Genomic DNA, 21,755 nt, shown 5'->3' on the forward strand with positions numbered 1-21,755 from the left:
CTTATCTTTTCAGAAGCCATGTTGATTTTTCAGCAAACCATTTTCTGCTCAGTTTCTAATAATGCTGGCATTCTACCAATTAGGCTGACATGTCTGTAAATTGTGAGATCTTCTTTGCTATATATATCAGCTTACCCTCAACGCTTGCGTTGGCTTTGCAGGCTGGCCAGTGTTTCCTTTCACCAGGACCCGGTGGGAGCCAGGGCTGCCAGGGCCTTCCCTGCTGGCAGGTGAGCTTCAGCAAGGAGCCAAGGATGAGCACCTGGGATGGGGAGGAGGTTGGGTCAGCTGTGCTGCTTCTGCTCCCTCCACGTCTGGCACGCTCTACTCTCCTGGCCTGGCTTTGGCTCCAGCATGTCCAGCACATGACAGTCAGCAGCGTGCAGGGGAAGGGAGCACGCCTCAGGAACAGCAGCCAGGTCCAAAGCAACACCCCTGGAGCCTGTAGGCCGTGCTTTGCTCCCTTCCACCCGCCAGCACCCGCTCCCCGCCTTGTCCCCGTATAAGCCGCCTGACTGACTGTGGGGGAAGGAGGGAGCACCTCTGTGGGGCAGAGGAGGAGGAGGAGGACCAGGCCCCTCTGGAGACCAAGAAGCTTCAGAGGCAGCGGAGGCTGGAGTTCTAGAGCAGATCTGGTGTGCACGCAGGGCTGGAACCGCAAGGCTGTCCTGTGCCAGTGTGCTGCAGCTCCTGCCTGCTTCTGCCTGGCACCACCCCTTCAGCTGCTGAGAGGTGGGTAGTGAGAAAGAGGCTTATGGGGTGCCCTCAGCCCATCTCTGGGTGCAGCAAGACCAGCTTGCCAGTCGTGATTTGGGGCCAAAGGTGTGGGAGAGGGAGCATGGTGGCTCCTGGCACTGCTTCCCCCCAGGACTGTAGCTGCTGCATCAATCCCCAGATAGTCAAGCTCAGGGAACCTGCTGCTACGGATCAGACCCACCCCAGCCCAACCGAGGTTTGGTCCCTATTGTTGTTAGTGGGCGAATGCAGAGGAGACTGAATATGGCAGCGCCCACAGGGGAGGCCTGAGGCAATGAGGGATTCCCCTTGATGATGCGACCTTTGCCCTCAGAAATGGCTCCAACCTCCAGATGTGGCAATAACCATACTCATCCTTTTAAATCAATCAATCAATCCCCCCCTTTTTGGTTTGCTTTGTATTTTTAGTCAATTCCCCCCTTTTCTTCCTTTTTTCTAGGGGGGCGGATCCCCTTCTTTTAACTTTTTATCCCCTCCTATTTCTACTCTACTTTCACTGCCATCTCTTAATTATCACCAGCTTTTTATTTTTTTACTTTCATTTTCATTTTTTATCACTATTATTAAATCTTTTGATACACCTTATATTTTTTATCTTATTCATTTATTTTGCTATCACGCGTAGTTGAGTAAGATTGTCTTCCATGAATACGATCTTAACAGTGTGTCTGTAGGTGACCGTGGAGGCCAATTCTGGATCCACACATCCTTGCACAGTGGAGACATAGATTTTCGGGTCAGCAACTCAACTACCCAAGTTTGCTATTAATAGTGCATAGGCATTACTTGGGTGGGAAATATATCTATATAATATGACACCCACATACACAGAGATATTGGGGCCAGTGCTGCAAGATGGAATTTGAACTGAATGCACACAAATAAACCAAACGCCACTGAACTACACTTAAAAGGTTTTTAATTTATTTTTTATCTTCTAAAGAACAGATACAGAAGTAGTCCCTGATTTTGACATCCTGGCTGTAGGATGCCTTCAAGCCAAAACAGATGCATCACCTCAGCTACAAAACACACACAGATCAAAACTATATCCCTCCCCCAAAACAGTTCATACAAACAGAAGTTACTTTCTTGAAAACAAATAAACACAATCCTGAAGAAGGAAATAACAAAAAGTACAAAAAGACAATGTGCACAATGCCGCCTTTTAACTTGTTTGTGGGGTGTTAACAAGCACACCTGGGCTTGTAGAAAAAACTGGTCTAAGCTTGGGGGGGCAATCAAAATGAGATCAACTCAGAAAATGGTCTCTGCTTAGCTTCTTCTGAAAGGGAGGTTTTCAGTTTTAATAAAGTGTTCTGCAAGAGTTGCGTCCAAAGCCAAGGGCAGCTGGCCAGTTGCAGACAGGCAGTGCTGAGGCTGGCAGGAGGACAGCTGAAAGCCGTGACTTTCACATGGGCTAGACAAGAGATTAATAAAGGCCCTCAAGAAGGGGGAGGCTTTTAAAATAAAGCATAGCATCCCTAACAAAGGAGGAGTGCCCTAGCAAGTCCATACTGTAGCTCCTTAAACTTGCATTACTCCCCCACCCCAAGGGGCCAAGACTAGCACTAGGAGAAGGATGTGAGCCTGGTGCACTGGGCATCCCCAAGGAACCCCGTATTATGTATAGCTAGGACATCTCTACCCAACTTAGGCCAGCATGTTGGGTGAATGAAAAATCAAAACTTGACAAAACCAAGCTTGGTGTGTGTGGGGGGGGGGGGGCTGCCTGATTTGGCTGGTAATTGCTTGGCAGGGCCAAAAACTCAGCAGGATTCTAAATGCACCCTCAAACCATACCCTTTATTACAGAAAATGTTTGGCTATACCAAAACTGCTTGCTTCAAACTGTGTTATTGGACCATATGAGTCTGAAAAGCAGAGGAAAGCACCCCAAAATGGTTCACCCTTCAACTATGCAACAGTTCCAACACTGTAGCCTTCCTACTGGATTGTGCCCCTCTTTTTAAAGCCATCTTGCACTTTCCCCCAAAAAACACCTTTCCAAAAATGTTTCTGTGTATATTTCCATTAATATTAAATTGTGCAAAATATGGCTTTCTACAGGGAACTGCTTTCAGGATGCTGAGATTTCTTTGTGCCACGATGGGGACTCAGCATCCAAGTGAACAACGCCTTCCTTAATAAAATAATGTTTCTGAACCATTACTCAGCTCTCACTAGGAGCCTGCAAGTTTCCTCTGCCGGAAAAAGGCAGCAGAATCCCTCCATGCTCAAAGGCTCTTTAGCACATACACCCTGAGATGCAGTGGAGGGGTAAAGACAATGTATGGTGGAGTTCCAGTCACATAAGCACATTTTGTAAGAGGCAAATTCACCTGTTGCATGGTAAAATTCTGGCAAAGTAAGGCATTTTCTCAGCATAATGGACAAATAAGAGCTGGCGCATATATTGTTGTTGTTGTTTATATAGTGCTGTCAATGCGCATAGCACCTTACCAGGTAAGCATGAATGTTGGGTCCTTGGCCTGAAGAGCTTATAAATGAAACACGGGAGACAACAGAGGCAGGAGAAGAAGGTGGAGACAAGCTAAACTGGGACTTGTCAGAGGTGGCCTCTCTCCTTTGGAGCATCTTTCCTGCTGATTTCTAGGCCCCGGTAATAAACTCTTAGCTGATGCACCAGCTAGCGCCTGGGTTTTTGGTTTGTTATTTTAAGAATGTTTTGGGTTGATGCTTTCCAATTTTCATTGCCATTTTGTTATATTGTTTGGGCTTTCCCTTATGTTTTATGTATGTCACTTTTGATACCTCGGCAGAAAGTTAATCAGAAAGTTATTTCAGTTAAAAATCAATTCACTTTAGTTACACACTCTGAGCTTTAACTATAACTACCAGCTTATTTGCACAAAATAATTGAGCACAGGAGTGGTGTACTCCAGTGAGCAGGGTAAGTTCAGATAAGCTTCATGACTGCACAATGCCACTTTCAAATCAGCTCAAACGCTGCGGGACAATTTAACCCCTCCTGCTGCCAGTCATAAAAGGGTGTACAGAAGTTACAGCAACTGCATCTATAAGCCAGGATTTCTCTACCTTTGTCACATCCCATTCATAGGAGCTTCTACTGCTACTTTCCAGGTATGTGTACCTGACATTACTTGTGCAAGTGTTATTTGCACAAATGTAGTGGTATGTACAATGTCTGAACTGACTCCCTTTTTTCTATTTTAGAAACAGGCAACAAAGGAAGCAAGAGGTTGCTGGTCCTGTAACACCTGCCCTGGTCATGCCATATTGGCATGGTCTTCTCTGCTGAGAGTGCTTCTGGCATGAGGCTAGTTTTCTCTTGGGAGAAGGCAGCCATTCTTGCTGTAAGTCCTATTTGCTTCAACATGCATTTAACAGATGCATAACACATCATCCCTGATTTACGCTTATCATATAAGTTACCCTGAGCATATCTATATGGAAAGACAGCAAATATATATATATATTTAAAATAAATAAATATAAACCTTAGCCTCCTGGCTCTAGCTTCTTTTCCCTTTGCATGATCCATCCATTTTCTACGAGAGCAGCACATTTTTCTTTCCTATTCCTGACAATTTCAAAGCACATCCCAATATGGGCGCTCTATATGCCCAATATGGGTACTCAGTATGTCCACATGCTCCAAAGGAGTGGGTGGGGGAAGGCAGGGGACCTGCTCTCACTGACTGTGGACATTTAACTGGCTCTGGCTTTGGTAGCCTTTGCATCGTCTTTAAAAGACACACCCATTCCCAGCTGCCTAGAAGCTATCCCCTTTTTCCTGACAGAGTAGGGATTTGCACAGCTACAACTGTTCCCCAACACAGCTTTGCTTTGGCTTCCTTCTGCAAAGCCCAAGGTCATTACACACTGTTCTATGGCCTTATCAAGGCGATCTGTTCAAATATTGTTCATATTACATATTAGTGTTTGCAGGACAGCTCTGCCATGTCCCATGTCCCCAGGCAATGGATTTAGAAGAAGGGAAAGTGCTTTCTTAGGCTAAAAATAAAAATCTAAAGTCAGATATATGAGAGAACATGCGAAGGAGACACTCACAGGAAAGTTGAAACACTACAGCCTTAAAGCAAATTCTGGAGAAGAAGCCTCATATCCATTAAGGCCAAAAGTGCATTTAACTACAGTTGCTAAGCAAAGTTTAGCAAACTGAAGATTGGCCAGTGAGTGTGTGTGTTTCTCTGTGAGTCTGTGTGTAACTGACAAGGGGCTCTTCCAAAGTCAGTTTCAGTTCCCTCTGTGCAGGCTGATATCATGAGTCAACACTTGGGTCTGCACAGTGAGGTCACAAGTGCCAGCCAACAGCTGCTCATAAAGACATGTCCAACCACATTCCAGACAGCACTACAACTTTGTAACCCCACTAGCTAGGGAAATAATTGCTTGCCCATCAACTATACATTATTAACTTGAGGGATGGTTACCCGTAGCATCACCAAAAGATCCATGCTTATGATACAACAGTTGTCTTGAGGCTGAATTAAACATCTGAAGCACTAGAAGCAAGCTGTCTTGGGAGACCTTCATCTGCAATCCACATCACCACAGCTGGGAGCTCCTTGTTTTCTCTCCCCCTCTACTTTTGCCATCGATTAAATCAAAACAACCAAAAGCCCACTTCACCTATTTTTATACAACCAAGTAATGTTTTAAAAGCATCCTGCATGTTACTGGAACAGTAGCAATGGTACAAAGCAGTGGGGACGGATTGGGTTAGTAGTCTTAGAGGCTTATTTGATAGCCTCATGTTGACTGTGATAGACTCTTGACTGAGGCAGGACACTGCCCATAAAGCTGCCATGGCAAACCCATTAAGAAGCAACCAGGCCAATTGGTCATTCCAGGGTATTAAGCCTGACTTTGGGAGCCTACTGTGGTGATTCTGTGATTGCTCTCACAGCAGGAGCTGCCTCTGGGACAGTTGGAGGAGAGCTGTAGAAGGATGTTGTATGGTTCCTCTGATGGTCTCGAAGGTAAAGAGGGATGGAGGAGCTTTTGATGTGCAAGATCCTGGTGTCCATCACTTCACAGTCTATCTGCATCATAACTTCGTAGTCTTGGCCATTGATTATTTTCTCTACAAAAGTAAAAGGAAAGAGTCATAATGGGGAAAACATTTCCCTAACTGTATCATACATTATAACATAATCTAACATAACATAACAATATACATGCAGCTGCTGTACAGAAAAGTTGCTCCTACATTTCTTACAAACTAATTCATATGAATTGAACAACACTTTGTATGAACTAAAAAGAAAGCAGTGTTCTCTTCCATTTTTACTGGGTACATTACTTGGATGGTTTTATGCCATGAAGTGGTCTATAAATGTGTACTATTACAACCACCACCACCACCACCAAATTGTTGTGGAGTTGCTTTCCCACAAACTCAAAGCAGGTAACAGTCTATAAAAAAACAGGAATAACCCCACCACACTTAGAACAAACAAGAACAACTAAAAATAAAACAAACTTCAAAAGGGAGTGATACACAGTAAATTATCCAAATGACCAGTGGGGAAAATATTTTGCACCTGTTACACTCCAGTAAATATGTCAATTTCCAAAGACACCCAGGTTTCAAAATTTAGGACAGGCCACAATAAAGGTCATGTTCCTGGCATCATGGGCAGTACCAGCTGGCCTGATTTCAATCGGCATGTGGGCACAATACAAAGAGAGGCAGTCCTGAAAGTGTGTTCCAGAGCATGTTGATTAAAGATACTACGAAACCCAGGATCCTTCTAGACCAGGGCTGTTTATCAGCCTTCCAGAAGTTGCTGAATTACAAAACCCTCAGCAATTAGACACCTGGCTGAGTCTGATAGAGGGCCACAGGATCCCCACCCCTGTCCTAGATGTACTCAAAAATAGAACTAAACATCCACCAATGAAAATCAGTCCTGGTTGGATAGCATTTGGAAAGTGATCAGTAGGTTTCTATTTATCAAGAAGGAAGAGTGAAGAATCTCACTGGTTTCCAAGCAAAGCTGTATAAAAGTATTGTATGATTTTTAACCTGATCCCTCTGCTGTGCTTAGCTGAAGTGTGAAAAGTTTTATTTGCTTTTCTTCTTTTTTGGGAACATGCCAGCTGTTCTTTTGCACAAGCCCCATGAAACGAGGACAGGCACCCAAGAACAGTGCAGAGGACTGTATCTTGCACACCAGCCTTTCCTTTAGGGCATGGCCACAATGGCTGAGAGTTTGTGCCGAAGGGGCAACAAACCATCTTCAAGAGAATTTTGGGATTTTGCTTTGCCAATTATCTTTGGGAACCATATAATGTGGTGTGGTAAGAACTGGCCCTGAGGTAGAACTTTGCAAAATCACTCCTCACGTGGTCTCTGCCTTTCCATTCGCTTTTTCATTCAATGGACCTGCATCTCAGAGCTGTTCCTGCCATAATGGATGGTATATGGTTATGCCAATATCCAAGCATAAAAAAGGCAAATTTCACCAGATGTGAAAGAGATATGCCACTTCCTCAAACAAGGGCTCAACCCTTGCTATTTCAAAAGGCAAAATCAATATATGTATAGATCACACACACACACACACACACACACGTGTTGTGTGCATGCATTTTTTATTTGCCAAAGTATGTCAGAGATTAGTATTTTTAAGTTTTAGATTTTCCTAGTTCCCTAGAAAGTATCAAGAAACTCTGGCATAAACCAATAATCAGTGCCCAAATAAAAATTAGTTTCCCCCCAAGGAAATTGTCAATATATAACTCAGAAAATACACGTTTCAAGGTAGATGGTGCAATGTCCAGTCCCTGACATCTCTCCATAAAGCTAACTCAGGTAACAGCTGAAAAAGGCTTCTCTCATCCTGAAAATCTGGACCCGACAGATCAATGGCCTGACATGGGCAGTTTCCTATGTTCAACCCTGGCAGGCTGTCCACACGCCTTTGAAGCTCATGGGATTGGGCTGGAGGTGGGGATGAACTTACTTACTCTGGATGTATTTACACATAATGGTAATTCAAGATGGAGAGAAAACAGACCAGAGTGCTGTTTCAGATTATAACAATTTAGATGATAATAGGCTTGTTTCTCCACTCCGCTAAGTGAGAAGAGAAACAGGAATGTGAAACAAGCCAAACAGTTGGGGCTTAGTATTCTGTGTGAATGCAGCCATTCTAAATTTATTCATTCTGAAACTTGTACTCAAGCTTGCTGCCTCAATATTGGATGCTTTTTAGAATTTTTACACTGAGACCGATTAAGAATTAAGAGGCAGACAAGGAATCAGATTTTGCCTAGGTTCTCTTACTCACTGCAAAAATGTTTTGACCGTATTATGAGCCATCTCCCACGCTTGTATAACATAAGCAGTCTCTCTCTGACCTCCCCACCATCCACAATAGCTTTCAACTTCTTTTCTTTCTGCATTCATACAAAATTGCCCTGAAGCTTGCCCCACCCCAGCACCTCTTGGTGGGTGGTCAGCTTCTCATCACTCATCAAGGGCGCAGAGCCGAGAGCAGCTTGCTCCAGGGGTTTCTGCACAGTCAGTCACTGTGCGGCTATTGAACGGGCTCTTTGGATGCTGCTTCCTGCTCTCTGCCCCGCAAAGTCCAGGTGGCTGAACCGGCTAAATGCCTGTTGTGGAACAGTTGCCTGGAGGCTCTTGTGTGCTAAATGATGCTCTTCATCAGGGCTGTTCAAACACAAGGACTACCTTTTTCATTTTCTTTCTTGACAAAACAAAATGGGGAACACATCTAACGTCAACATTTGGGTGGGGGAAAGTGTATGCAGTCCCAGGTGGGACATGCTGGATGCTAATTCTCACTCTTTATGACTGCCCATTAATGAATCATTCACGTTGCACTCTGAGGCACAGAGGTATGACAGCAAGTACTGCCCCTTAGGAATTGAACTACTGTAGGTGGACTGGAGTTCCCTCATTTGACTGGGAGAGAGGAAACTATCAAATTTCTTTTCTTTCAGTCTCCCAAAGCCAGTTTCTCTATGGTGGAGAATCAACACAGCAACATCATTTACTGAGTCAAACCACTGGTCTGTTTTAAACCAGTGCTGTACTCGAACAGGCAATGGCTCTCTACAGTCTTCCCCTGACCTGCTACGTGGATGAGAGTGGGAGCAGAACTATTTCCCCAAACCCAATTTCTTTCTCCCCAGTAATCATACCCCTAATTTAATAGTGCTAAAACAACTTGCATGGGTCACACCCATGAATGCCTTTTGACGTGTGTGAAGCATATGATTCCTCCTGCGTAGGGTCTCTGAGAAACTGAACCTTGGGCAGCGGTGGGGGGCCTACAATCTAGGATCTTACTCTATGCAATTATCTCTGGAATAAACAGACACAGTACTAGAGCCCTGTTTTACCCTATAGGTGCAATCAGTGAAAATCTATTGCTGTTTACAAAACCTAAAGACTGGAGAGCTGCAAAATATCCAGAACAACTGACTGGCCCAAACCAAAAACTAAGGAAATGGTCATTAGTAGTTAAGTGTAGCCTCAAGCTAATAATTCATACTTCGCTCCTGAATAGTCTGAAGACAGATGACACAAGTCTTCTGCTGAGGCTAAAGAGGTCTAGGGCCATAAGCTGCCTGGATAAGAGACCACTTGAGAACCATAAGCAAGCCACTCTGAGTTCTCTGAAGAACAGCAGGGTAGTGGCAGAATGAATATATGAACACACAAGAATAGACACTTCATACATTCAGCAGAGAATCATAAAATCAATATAGGAATAAGTCTGTAATTTCATTAATTCTGTTTCTGGTCTCTCTGTTAAAAGAAGTATTTTATTTATTTAAAAGCATTTAATATCTCCAAGGCGTTTCCGTGTGCTGTGCTGGTGCTGGCTCGCCAGAGCAGCTTTGTCATGCTTGCCACGTGACCCGGAAGTGTCTTTGGACAGCGCTGGCTCCCGGCCTCTTAAGTGAGATGAGCGCACAACCCTAGAGTCGGACACGACTGGCCCGTACGGGCAGGGGTACCTTTACCTTTACCTTTAATATCTCCAAGTTCTCTAAGGAGATATGCATATGATGTTATCCATGACACTTATACAGCTTAGTGAACAACCCAATGTGCTGCCATTAGGACTAAATGTAAGGCCTAGAGGCTATCAGTGCAGTGCAAACTCCTTCCCCTTTAGCTCTCCTACACTGGAACTGGACCAGTGTTAGCAGAGAAAAGTTCTCAATACTGAAGCTGGCTGTTGAATGCAAAGGGGTTCAATGCTTCCTACCTACTCTAAAGTAGTGATATCCAATATGCCTGCCAGTGTCCTTATGGACATTTTGCCAGAGAAAAAAAACAAAGCCAGCTTTGATTCTAAGTGGCAGCCAACTACTGACTTACTTTTTGCCAGTGTCTGTACAATATGTTTTCTAAGCCTAAAGAACAGAAGGCCGTCTGATGGAAACATGAATCACAAGATATGGGATATACATTAAACCCAGTATGCTGCTTCGCTGGATAAAGTTGGGCTCTGTTGGACAGTTCAGAATTACAGACTGCGCCACCATTCCATAGCCAAAGTCACCTGCACAAACCATCAGAGCCCACGTATACATCTGAGGCAGTAACAAAAAGCAGAGCAGTCTCAGGCGCCAAAGGCCCGTAAGAAGAGCCCTTGTCATCAATAGGAACGAAGCCAGCAGGAGTACAACCCCTTCAGGCTCTCAAGGGAGCATATGGCAAGGCAATATTTCTCCATGGAAGAAATAGGATGCTGCCTGCTCATTTTTATTTTTTTTTAGTAATTCTTTTCATTAAACCAGTGTTAGATATGCAAGCTATTCACCAAATGGCTCCTTAAATTTAGGTTATAGGCACAACAATTGAATGTCTAATTGTGTACAGTGGTACCTCGGGTTACCTTTAGGTTACAGACGCTTCAGGTTACAGACTCTGCTAACCCAGAAATAGTGCTTCAGGTTAAGAACTTTGCTTCAGGATGAGAACAGAAATCGTGCAGCGGCGGCACAGCGGCAGCAGGAGGCCCCATTAGCTAAAGTGGTGCTTCAGGTTAAGAACAGTTTCAGGTTAAGAACAGACCTCCTGAACGAATTAAGTTCTTAACCCAAGGTACCACTGTATATTGTACATTTAGCGTTTTACAATTCAGTTGCACATTTTAACAATTACAGTATTATTACAATTATTGTTATTATTATAGTAAAAAATTTTTGGAAACACATGAACTAATACACAATTCACATCAGTAATGCATTTTAATAGCAACTGTTAATTGGACACCACAAACATAAGTGGGGCTCAGGCTTAGCAATAGTGGCCAACCATAAGTATTATGTACAGTGGTACCCTGGTTCTCAAATTTAATTCGTCCGACTTCCAGAATGGTTTGAAAACCAAGGCGCAGCTTCCGATTGGCTGCAGGAGCTTCCTGCACTCAATTGGAAGCTGCAGGAGCCGCTTTGGATGTTTGGCTTCCAAAAAACATTCACAAACCGGAACACTCACTTCCGGGTTTGAAACATTTGGGAGCCGATTTGTTTGACAACTAAGGCGTTTGACAACCAAGGTACCACTGTACTTGGATGTGTGTGTGTGTGTGTGTGTGTTCTCTCTCTCTCTCTCGCCCTCTCTGCCCAATATGTTATGTTGCAACTTCAGCAAGTATTGCAGTCACAGTTAAATACAGTCGTACCTTGGAAGTCAAATAGCTTAATTACCGAATGTTTTGGCTTCCGAACATCACAAACCCAGAAGTGACTATTTCGGTTTGTAAATTATTTTTGGAACCCAAATGTCCCACAGGGCTTCTGCGGCTTCAAACTGAGTGCAGGAAGCTCCTGCAGTTAACTGGAAGCCACGTTTCGGTTTTCAAATGTTTTGGAAATCAAACGGACTTCCGGAACAGATTCTGTTTGACTTCCAAGGTTCGACTGTACGTCTATTACAGTATACCAAAATTCTTGGCAGAACGGGTCTAACAGTGCATTCCTAACCATTTCCACACAGGTATGGATCCTACTGAATGCAAAAGGGACTTACTCCTAGGCAAATGGGATTGGGATTGTAACCTAATTCAGTGGTTTTCAAGCAGTATGCCGTGGCACCCTGGGGTGCCTTGAATGATGGTGAGGGATGCCACACGCAACACTGGTCTCTGTCCCTCTTCCCTCCGCTCTCTCCTCTGATGCCCTCTTGTTTCTCTGCCTCCCAACGGCTTGTGTGACTGTTTGTTGCAGCAGCCCTGGCTAGAAGCTCCACAGGTGAATGGCGTCTCTGGGGCCGTCCAGGGGGTGCTGGTTGCCAGAAGCTGAGGTGGCCTCGGAATACACAAGAAAGCAGGCAAGGGAGCCCAGCCAGCCAGGCCACCAGCCTTGCTGTTAGGAGTGGACAGACAAGACCCAGGCCCTTCTGGGGCAGTGTGAGGAGGCACCTCTCTTTGAGGCGGGGGGCAGGGGCAGCTCAGGGACAGGAGGCGGCAGCAGCAGCTGCCCAGGGGACTCCCAAGAAGGGAGAGGCTGCCAGCTCTAAAGGCAAGGGGTGGCATAACTGTGCTCCTGAACCCCACAAGGATGCTGCAGAAAAAATGTAGTTGGTCAAGGGAGTCGTGGACTCAAAAAGGTTGAAAACCTCTGACCTAATTCATTATTTTTGTGCATTACCTCTCCAGCAGCATGCTTATGAACACTCCATTTGCAAGATTATTTTTTTTTTGCAGGACTGCCTGTACAGCTGAACCTTCAAAATCCTGCTATATAAAAGGTTCTGGTTACTTGGGATGCTACATTTACCATGCAAACTAACTAAATGTTAATGTAGGCATCCCCAAGCTGTGGCCCTCCAGATGTTTTGGGATACAACTCCCATGATCCCTAGCTAACAGAACCAGTGGTCAGGGATGATGGGAATTGTAGTCCAAAACATCTGGAGGGCCGAAGGCTGGGGATGCCAGTGTTAATGCATTTTGCAGACCTTCCTTTTAATATCCATAATTTGAGAATTTCCTAACATTAAAAGATTCATGTAAGCACAATCCTCCCTCTATTCCTTGATGGGTGCCATGTCTTCTCAAGAGTGTTTTATTATGTAAATACAGCTAATGGGATTCCAGTATTGAAGATTCATCACAATAAAACAAGTAGATGTCAGACTTATGCTGCTGTGGCGTCAACAAAACAAACATTTGTAGGCTACAGCCACCTCATGAGACGCATTCAGCAATCTGACAAAGTGGGCTTAAATGTGTTAAGTCTTTATAATGTCATAGTATTCCTTTGGTTTAAAAGGTGGTATACAAACTATAATTACAATATAATGATATGATATGACATAATATGATATAATAAAATAATATATGCCTATCCGTCTGGAATTTGTTGATCATGCCAAGTCCATTTAGTAGAAAGAAAAAATTGTAGAACAGAAATTGGGGTTTTTAAAAACCCACTTTTACTAGACAATTAATATCTCTCAGAATGCCCATTCAGAATTTAACTTTTTCGGTTAGCTTATCAGCTGTGTATAGGATTGCCATCTTTCTCCTGGTGAGCACCTATGGCTGCAGCATATGCACATCAGAAAGAAATTCAACAGGTGATGCTTATTTATCACTGTATGAAATGGGGAGGTCCCAGCTGGTTGACGTCTCAATTCTGCCTGTCATCAAGCTGTCAAAAAGTACAGAAACCCTGACATTAAAAAGTTGTAACTGTGGGAAGGAACTTGTTTATCAAATAAGAACAAAACCATGTTGCGATAATACATTTAACTATGTTTAATGGTTTTGTTAATGGAGTTTCAACGCCTCTTGGCACACTTGACAGGGATGTCATAAGGATTAAAAGAATATATACCTACAGCATCTGAACACTTGCTGCTTAGAGGCCAACTTTGGCAATTAAGAAGCATATAAAGTCATTAATAAAAATACTGCAGCTCATTATTACTATGATGCTGAACTAGAAAGAAATCTGAGAGAGATAAAGTGAAACAAATGTGTAAGTACTGTGGAACAGAGATGGGAAAGTAGATCATTTGGTGAGGGGCTATGAGAAGAGGGGGGGCAGTAGAAATATAATTCTAGGAGAGTTCCTCGTAAATAATGGGGGTTGGGGAAAGAGAGGAGTCCAAAACAGCCTTCCAGCACCTCATTATGTGAAGAAAGGAATGCCCACAAATGGAACCAAGTAAACCTCTTGCCAAAATAACAACAAAGCACCCCCCCATTCTTCCTTGATTCCTCCCCCCCCCCCAGCAAAGCTTATTTTGCTTAAAGGCACATCCATACACACCCCTTCTCTTCTGAAATAAGGGGGTGGGGGAGATGACCAGAAAGAAATTGGGAAGAAAGAAACTGAGGGACACCAATCCACCCTCTCCTATCTAGGAACAAGGAACCAAGAGCAGAGTGGAAATCAGGTTTCATTAACAGGGTGAGAGGTGAGAGGCAGAGGTGGTGGAACAGCCTTCTGAATCCCTGGTGGAGACTGGGAACGTGTTTTGGGGGTGGGTTTTGCTGTCGCAGGAGGACAACTTGCGCTTTGTCTTCAGTTGCTACCTGCAACGTTAGCAATTCAGATCTCCCCTCCTGCTAACCACCCAAGAGAGAAGCAGTGCATCTAACCACAGAAAAGAGCTTTGCAGCTTGTTTACTTGTGCAAACTGTACGAAAAGGGAGTCAGATTCCCTCTTCAGCACATCAAAAGGCTGGTGTAGGGTGGGGTGTAGGGTTGAAAGGGAATTCCAGCAGTTCTATAGCTGATAACACCTTTTCAGCTTTTGTGGTCAGTCAGGGAGGCTGCTGTCCTCTCCCATGGTGGAGATTTCAGTCACAAACCTTTCAGCAGAAATCTCCACTTGGTTGCAAGGGGGCGCTTCTGAGTCGCAAAAGGCAAATAGCACCTTGTTAGTTTCGAATGCTGCATCAAACGTAATTTATAAATAACACCCCAACAATAGAAATGTAAGATAATAATGATGATTTCAAAATTTAAGAACAAACAAACAAGTGGTATGTTGATTGTGATCAAATATTGTAGAATACTAGTGAGGAAACTGTGGCCTCTAATGTTGTTGGACTCTCAACTCCCTTCAGCCCCAGCCAGTGTGGCCAAAGATCTGTGATGATGGCACTATGGCACAGCAACGCCTAGAGGGTCACAGGGTCCTAATCCTATTGCAGAATATTCCAGTTACGCCATGCAACTGATTGGCGTCCAAAATCCACCACTTACAGCCACAGCCTCACCTACCTTCACTACCTCTGTTGGGTTTCAGCCCATTTCTTGTCCCATTCATAATGAAGCCCCCTTCCTATGCACCCTGGCAAGCCCAGCCTTGCATACCAGCTCTTCTGCTCTAGATCTCACCCCCAGTTTTCCTTTCCTTTCCAATCACTGGGAGGTGAGAGGAAAGCAGCACAATGATACCACATTTTTCATTTTCTTCATCAGGAGGACAGGCACACTCCATTCTCCTTGCCTAGAGAAGCAGCTGCCTCAGTGGACTCCATGCATTCCAGAAATCTTTCTAGATCAGGGAGGGGCACCATTGTGGCTGCTCATATACGCTACCTGCTCTTCCACTTCATTGGCTTATTCCTCTTGCCTGATGTAGCCTCACTCTGCTTTAGGCACTTCTGTCTGTCTGTCTGTCTCTCTCTCTCTCAGGCCCTGCGCACTTCTGGTAGTGGAGTCAGGAGAGGGAGAAGAGTGCCGGAACAGACTCGAATATGAACCAGGGTGACTGCTCCTATCACCTTAGGTATTCCTGTCATGAGAACTATCCATTACTGGTTTAACATCTTACTTTCCTCTCCTATCACTTTTCAGGTTACTTCAAAACCATTTGGCCTAAAACTTCAGTTTTGAAGACTTTGCCAGGATGCAGTGAAGTTGGCTGATGCTGAGTTACATAATGTTCGGCTACAACTTGGACATAGTTTTGCCAAGTTGTGTGTGTGTGTGTGTTTTGATGTTTAACTACTGTGAGTCACCTACAATGTATAATATTACATAAATGAAGGCAAGGAAATTACCCCCCTGCCCAGATGTCTGGATATATAAACAAGATCAACTGTTGCCTTTTTCACTCTGAAACATGTGGCAAATCTCAGTTATTATTATTGTTATTATTATTATTATTTAAAGAATGCCTTTTGTATGTAGTATAACATCGGGCTCAGGGTTATGAACTGCAATTTGAAACAGTCTCCCTAATTCTAATCTGACCCTCTAACCACTAGGGAAGGCAGGGCTTCCAGAGAATGAAACCAAGAGGGTCTTTCTCTTCAGGAGAGATGGGCTACCACACTCCTATAGTCAAGGAATCCTATGGACAGTCAAGCACAAGTGAAATCACAGTAAATTAGCTGTGTGGTTTTACTGCAAAAACTGCAAAATCTGCCTGTGGCTCAGGGAATGAGCCCCGAAGACATGGCCACACTATCCAGCAGTAAAATATATGCAAAGGCACTTGACTTGTATAGTCAGTCATGGTGTTTGCAAAAGGCACATTTACACCAGAGTTGTTTGTATGTTTGTGATGCAATATTTGCCTTGAAAACAGGGATATTGGAAGAAATCTCGATAGTCATATTCAGACAAAATTCTATAGTTTCAAGAAGAATACCAGCTCAGCCCATCCCCAATTTTCAAGGGCAACAGGAAAGTCCCGAAGCACACATTTTAACACTGAATCTCAGCCAGAGATCTCACAACGAAGTTCACTATGTATTTCTGCAATGTACCTCTTCTGTTTGAACACCAGTTTCATCTGCTGCAAAATGGAATACAGCAGAGCAGATGCGGCCTTCAGTTTGCCCCTCAGGACTGGACAGGGAGGGGGGAGGCGTGCAGCAGCTAACAAGGACTGAGGCCGGACTGTTTGAATCTGAACAGCGCAGCTGTATCTCATCCCACAGCTCAATTCCTGCAAATGCCGTGACTCAGACTAAACTGCGCTGCTCTAGCTCTACCATCCAGTGTGGTCTGGACAACGTTTCCATCAGAAGAGTTGCTAAGTGTTACCAAATAAGACTATAAACACCCATGGGGCTGTAACAGCAAAAAAATGGCTAAAAATACACTATGTTCCAAGCACATACCAGAACATTTTGACAGATCTCCCTTCAGTGCTTCATTTGTTGACCTAACACATAAGTATCTTTTTGCCTTATGAAACCAGGGACTTCATTTCAATGCAAGAATCTATTTTAAAACCAGTTCCAACCACCGTTACAAGAGACAGCTTCTTCTGCAACACATTAAAAAAAATCTGATTAAGAGTTGTTTGGATCCCATTGCTACTTATGTATAAACACAGAATCCTAGAATTGTAGAGTTGGAAGGGACCTTAATGTGCCACACGGCATGAAACAAAGGGCATCTCACGGATCTGTTTCCCCCACATCCTGGTCCCACCTTCGCTGTGAAAGAGCTATTCCAGTACTGCCAGTACAAGTGGAAGGAAAACAGCTGTACAGACACATCTAAGCTGAACAAAGGGGCCCAATAAGCTTCCTATTTTGCTGCTTGCATGGGACTAGCAGGTCACAACTCATACCTGGTGGGCTGTGATTGGCTAAGAACAGGAACGGGGAACCTGCTAGAGATGAGAAACCCGTGGTCCTGCAAGGGCTGCTGGATGCCTGCTCCCATCTGCATGTCAACTGGTCAGTGATGATGGGACTTGTAGTTCAACAATATTGTGAAGGGCTGCAGGTCTCCCACCCCCAGCTTAGCAGGTTATAAATATGGCTAGTGCACCCCACAATTCCATGGTAGCAACAAAAGTGGAATTGGCCACAAAATGTGACTTTCTGAGAATCTCAACTGTCATTTGAAAAGATCCAGGTTTCCAGCTCCTGTGAGTGTGAAGATATGCTAGAAAGCGTGTAAGTAACACCTACCTATCAGATGCCAAGAAGTTGGCCAAGTTTCCAGTCTGTGGGCTGAGTTTCGATGCTCCAATACTTGCCCAACTCAAGTCAAGTAGAACAATACGCTAGTAGAAAAATATTATACATCATAAAAGAAAATTGTGCAAATTTGCTTGATATGCATAATTTACAAAAGCTACAGAATTCAGTTTTTCTTGCCACAGAATTTGTATGACAGAATGTGATTCGATTTTTTTTTAAGCACAGAACAACTAGGGTTGGGTGTTCACAATGCAGGTGTGAGACGGAAAGCAGCCAACAGTCCCTTGACCTGAGCAAATCTGCAATTTCCCTTGGGATGTAGCAAGACAGCTATATCATGGAGCTCTTTCATGGAAGATGCTATATCAGCCATGATCTCCCTTTCCTCACTATCCGAAAACAATATGCAAGGGAAAAGATGGAAAGAAAGATAAGGTTTATTATGGACAGAGAATGGAGAGCTCAGCCTAGACAGACTGATTTCATAACCCAAGAACAGCCCTGACTCATTTCTCGGACCCTGTTTTATTCCCACGCTTTTGCAGAAGGAAATGTGATGGGAAAAAGCAGAAAGCTGAATCCCAGAGACTGCTAGTCATAAGCTGTAAAACAATAAAAACTGGCAGGGGGGGGAGACTTGATCAGGGATACCATCATTCATTCAGATTAAGTAAAATGCTAATCAAAGCAGAGAGAGAAAGGGCGGGGGGCGAGAAAAAGTAGCACCAATATGTGGAACTTAACTTTTTCAGATTTATAATCATAATCATAATAATTTATTTGTACTACGTGGGTTGCCCCAGCCACTCTGGGTGGCTTCCAGCATATATAAAAACATAGTAAAACATTAACCTTAAAAAGCTTCCCTATACAGGGCTGCCTTCAGATGTTTCCTAAATGTTATATTCTCCTTGACATCTTCTCCTTGACATCTGATGGGAGGGCATTCCACAGGAAGGGCGCCACTACTGAGAAGGCCCTCTGCCTGGTTCCCTGTAGCTTCACTTCTCGCTGTGTGGGAACCGCTAGAAGGCCCTCGGCGCTGGACCTCAGTGTCCAGGCTGAACGATGGGGGTGGAGACACTCCTTCAGGTATACTGGACTGAGGCCATTTAGGGCTTTAAAGGTCAGCACCAATACTTTGAATTGTGCTCGGAAACGTACTGGGAGCCAATGTAGGTCTTTCAGGACCGGTGTTATGTGGCCTCGGCGGCCACTCCCAGTCACCAATCTAGCCACCACATTCTAGATTAATTGTAGTTTCCGAGTCACTTTCAAAGGGAGCCCTGCGTAGGACGCATTGCAATGCTGCTTTTATGACCCACCTTAGGTCAGGCAGGGAACCAGCAGAAGATTCTGATCCACTAGCTGAATGCAAATTACAAGAATCTAAAATGTTGAACAAAAATGGTAGAAAATAATGAAAGTCTCTATTTAAAAAGTACAAATCCTTTGTAAGTGTACAAATGTACAAAGGATTATTACTTAATATGAGTGATTCAATTTGTAATGCAAGATTATTCAAAGAGTTAATGTTTTACAAAGTACTCCTGTGTGACATTCTTGAATCTCTGTTCACAAGGATCATACTTAGGAACTAGTATTTGCTAGTACCTGTTGAGGTCCTATTTATTGTCATTTCTTTTAATCTATGGAAGTCCAAGGTAGGCTACTGCTGCAAAGCTGACATGTCTTTGGGAGAAATGCCACATTAGACAACCTTAGGAGGGACCTCTGAAATCTTTGGCCTTCCTTCTGAAAAAAATAGAGGCAGGCATCCTTGAAGGTTCAGTATTACGATTCTGAGAACAAGTTCACTGTATCAACTTGCTTCAATCTGGTTTGCAAATGATAGTGAATTCAGCTAGATGGCTCTGATAGAGTTTGCTAGGGAGACAAGGTCCTTTGGTAATGCCTTCCCTTCTGCTTGGAAACCTATGCTAAAAAAAACTGAAAAAGAGCTGAAAAATGACACATCGGCGGGCTAAAAGAGATCTAATGCTTGAATCCTAGATCTGGAAGGGACCTCTGTAGAAAGAACCCACCTGTAATTTCCCAGATCCTCCCTAGACCCCTGCTTAAAAATTGGTGTTATACTGGTGACTTTCCAGTCCTCAAGTACAGAGTCTTATCTTAGAGAAAAGTAGCATATTTTTGTTAGAAAGTCAGCAATTTTACACTTGAATTCTGAAGACTTCCCGGATGTATGCCACCTGGACCAGATGATTTGTCTGTTTTTAAGTTGTCATTAAGACCTACAATGACAACTGCCTCAGTTCCTTTTCTAATGTCGACTATGACTGTGTTGGATTTTCCTGGCAACTGTCCGCTTATTGAATTTGATAGCACTATGGTCACAGTTCCCAACTGATTCAACAACGCTTACATGTTGCATCAGGTCCTGGACACTAATTAAGATAAATCTTCAGGCTTGCTGCCCATATGGCCACTTCAATGACCAGTCATTAGATTTTATTGTTTATAGCTAATGGCCATCACAATACTGTATGAGCACTAACCACACAACTACAAAATTTCCATGGCCAACTCTTCTAGGGTACAGCCATTTAGATGACTACATCCACCGAGCTCTTTGTAAATTTTGAGTTAAGAAAGTATTCCTGCTTGGCCCCAAATAAATGAACAAAAATTATTTGTGACACCCACAGTTGCTAAGAACTGTGTTCATCTTCCAAACAGAGGATAGCCAAGCCTAGACGTGATTAGTTTCAGAGATGAAGCTACATTAGCTATCCATGATCACTCCTGCCTTTCCTGACATAAAATCATGATATCTATTCAGTCTAAACACCTCAACAAGTAGTAAGAGAAAATAAAGCACCAGGCAACCCCCTTTTCTTCACTGCTATCAAAGCTGCTGTCTGATCATGTGCAGCCAAAACGCCTTTACAGCATTGAGCTGAACTCAAGGATTACCCAAATTTTCCACCTGTTTTAACTTGGCTACATAAAAATGATGTAATTTATTTACATGCTACGATTGGTATTTTCTTGTAAAAAGGCTGCTTTAACCACAATCTGTCCCTTGTGAACAAGAGGCACCAAATTTACCCTCTTCCCATGATCCTAAAAACATTGCCTGTCAACTCTTGCTCTGCAAGAGAACAGGGCAGGATGCGACAAGATGATACCATCTGTACATGGACTGGCTGAAGAAATATGTTTATACTTACAAGTAAAAGTTAAAGATGATATAAAGCTCAAGGAAATGCACGGTTTACAGCAAAGTTCTAGCAAGCTGTCTATTTCAGCCAGGATGGACACCTATCATAAATCTGTGAACTGTTTCATTAAAAATTTAAAAATAAGTCCTGGCACATACTCCTTTTGAAGTTCAAGACATTGGATGACCTTATTGAGATATTAAATACCGTAGGTTTTCCTGGTTACAAAAAGATCCTGACTGTTCTTCTCTAATGGCATATGCTTGTGTTACAATCCAAATAAATCCACAGAAGCTACCAGAACATGACAAGTTCTACAAGTCCAACTGCCCTAAGATTATAAGCATTATAATCTTAATGCTATGCTTATTTCTTTTTTTGTGAAGACTAGGGCTGGGTGATGTCACCTTTCCAACATTGCGTTGTATCACCAGCGAAACATTGCAATCTGGCGATACATCGTGATGTTGAACCTTGGTTGAACCAGGGCTCGTTGTTGCTGCCATCAAGCGCTGGGAGTAGAGGGACTCCCTCTGCTTCCAGCACCAGGTGGCAGCATCACACAACCTCAGCCCCGCACCCTGCAGAGCACGGCTGCTTGATGCTGCCGCCGCCTTTCCCTTCACCTGGGCTCCCTCTTTCTCCTGGGCGAAGGCACCTGAGGCCCCCACCCCGCCTCTGACTCACATGAGCTGGAGAAAGGGGGCTTGATCGGTTGAGAAGTGGACTTCCTCAAACCCCCTGCTGCAGATTAAAAGAGCCGCCACCACCAAAGAGGTCAGCACAGTGGCGTAGCGGGGGGGGGGGTACAATCAGGCACTCGCATGCAGGTGCTGGCTTCCAAAGGGATCCCTACCCCACCCTGGCAAAGGCAGCAGAGCAGCTCAGGCCCACGGTGAGTGGGTGC

At 43.9% G+C, this 21,755-nt stretch overlaps 1 protein-coding gene across 2 annotated transcripts in view; it reads right to left on the bottom strand.

Moving 5' to 3' along the window:
* Positions 1-1,658: 1,658 nt before the first annotated feature.
* The window catches only part of ATF6 (activating transcription factor 6), an 88,954-nt gene continuing 68,857 nt past the window's right edge, over positions 1,659-21,755 (bottom strand). For both annotated transcript variants that reach the window (XM_082229080.1, XM_082229079.1), the window contains exon 16: positions 1,659-5,848. In XM_082229080.1, the coding sequence (XP_082085206.1) occupies positions 5,640-5,848 (209 nt within the window). In that variant the 3' untranslated portion in view covers positions 1,659-5,639. The remainder of the gene's footprint in view (positions 5,849-21,755) is intronic.

Source organism: Podarcis vaucheri, assembly GCF_965113315.1.
Source record: "Podarcis vaucheri genome assembly, chromosome: 6".
Classification (NCBI taxonomy): domain Eukaryota; kingdom Metazoa; phylum Chordata; class Lepidosauria; order Squamata; family Lacertidae; genus Podarcis; species Podarcis vaucheri.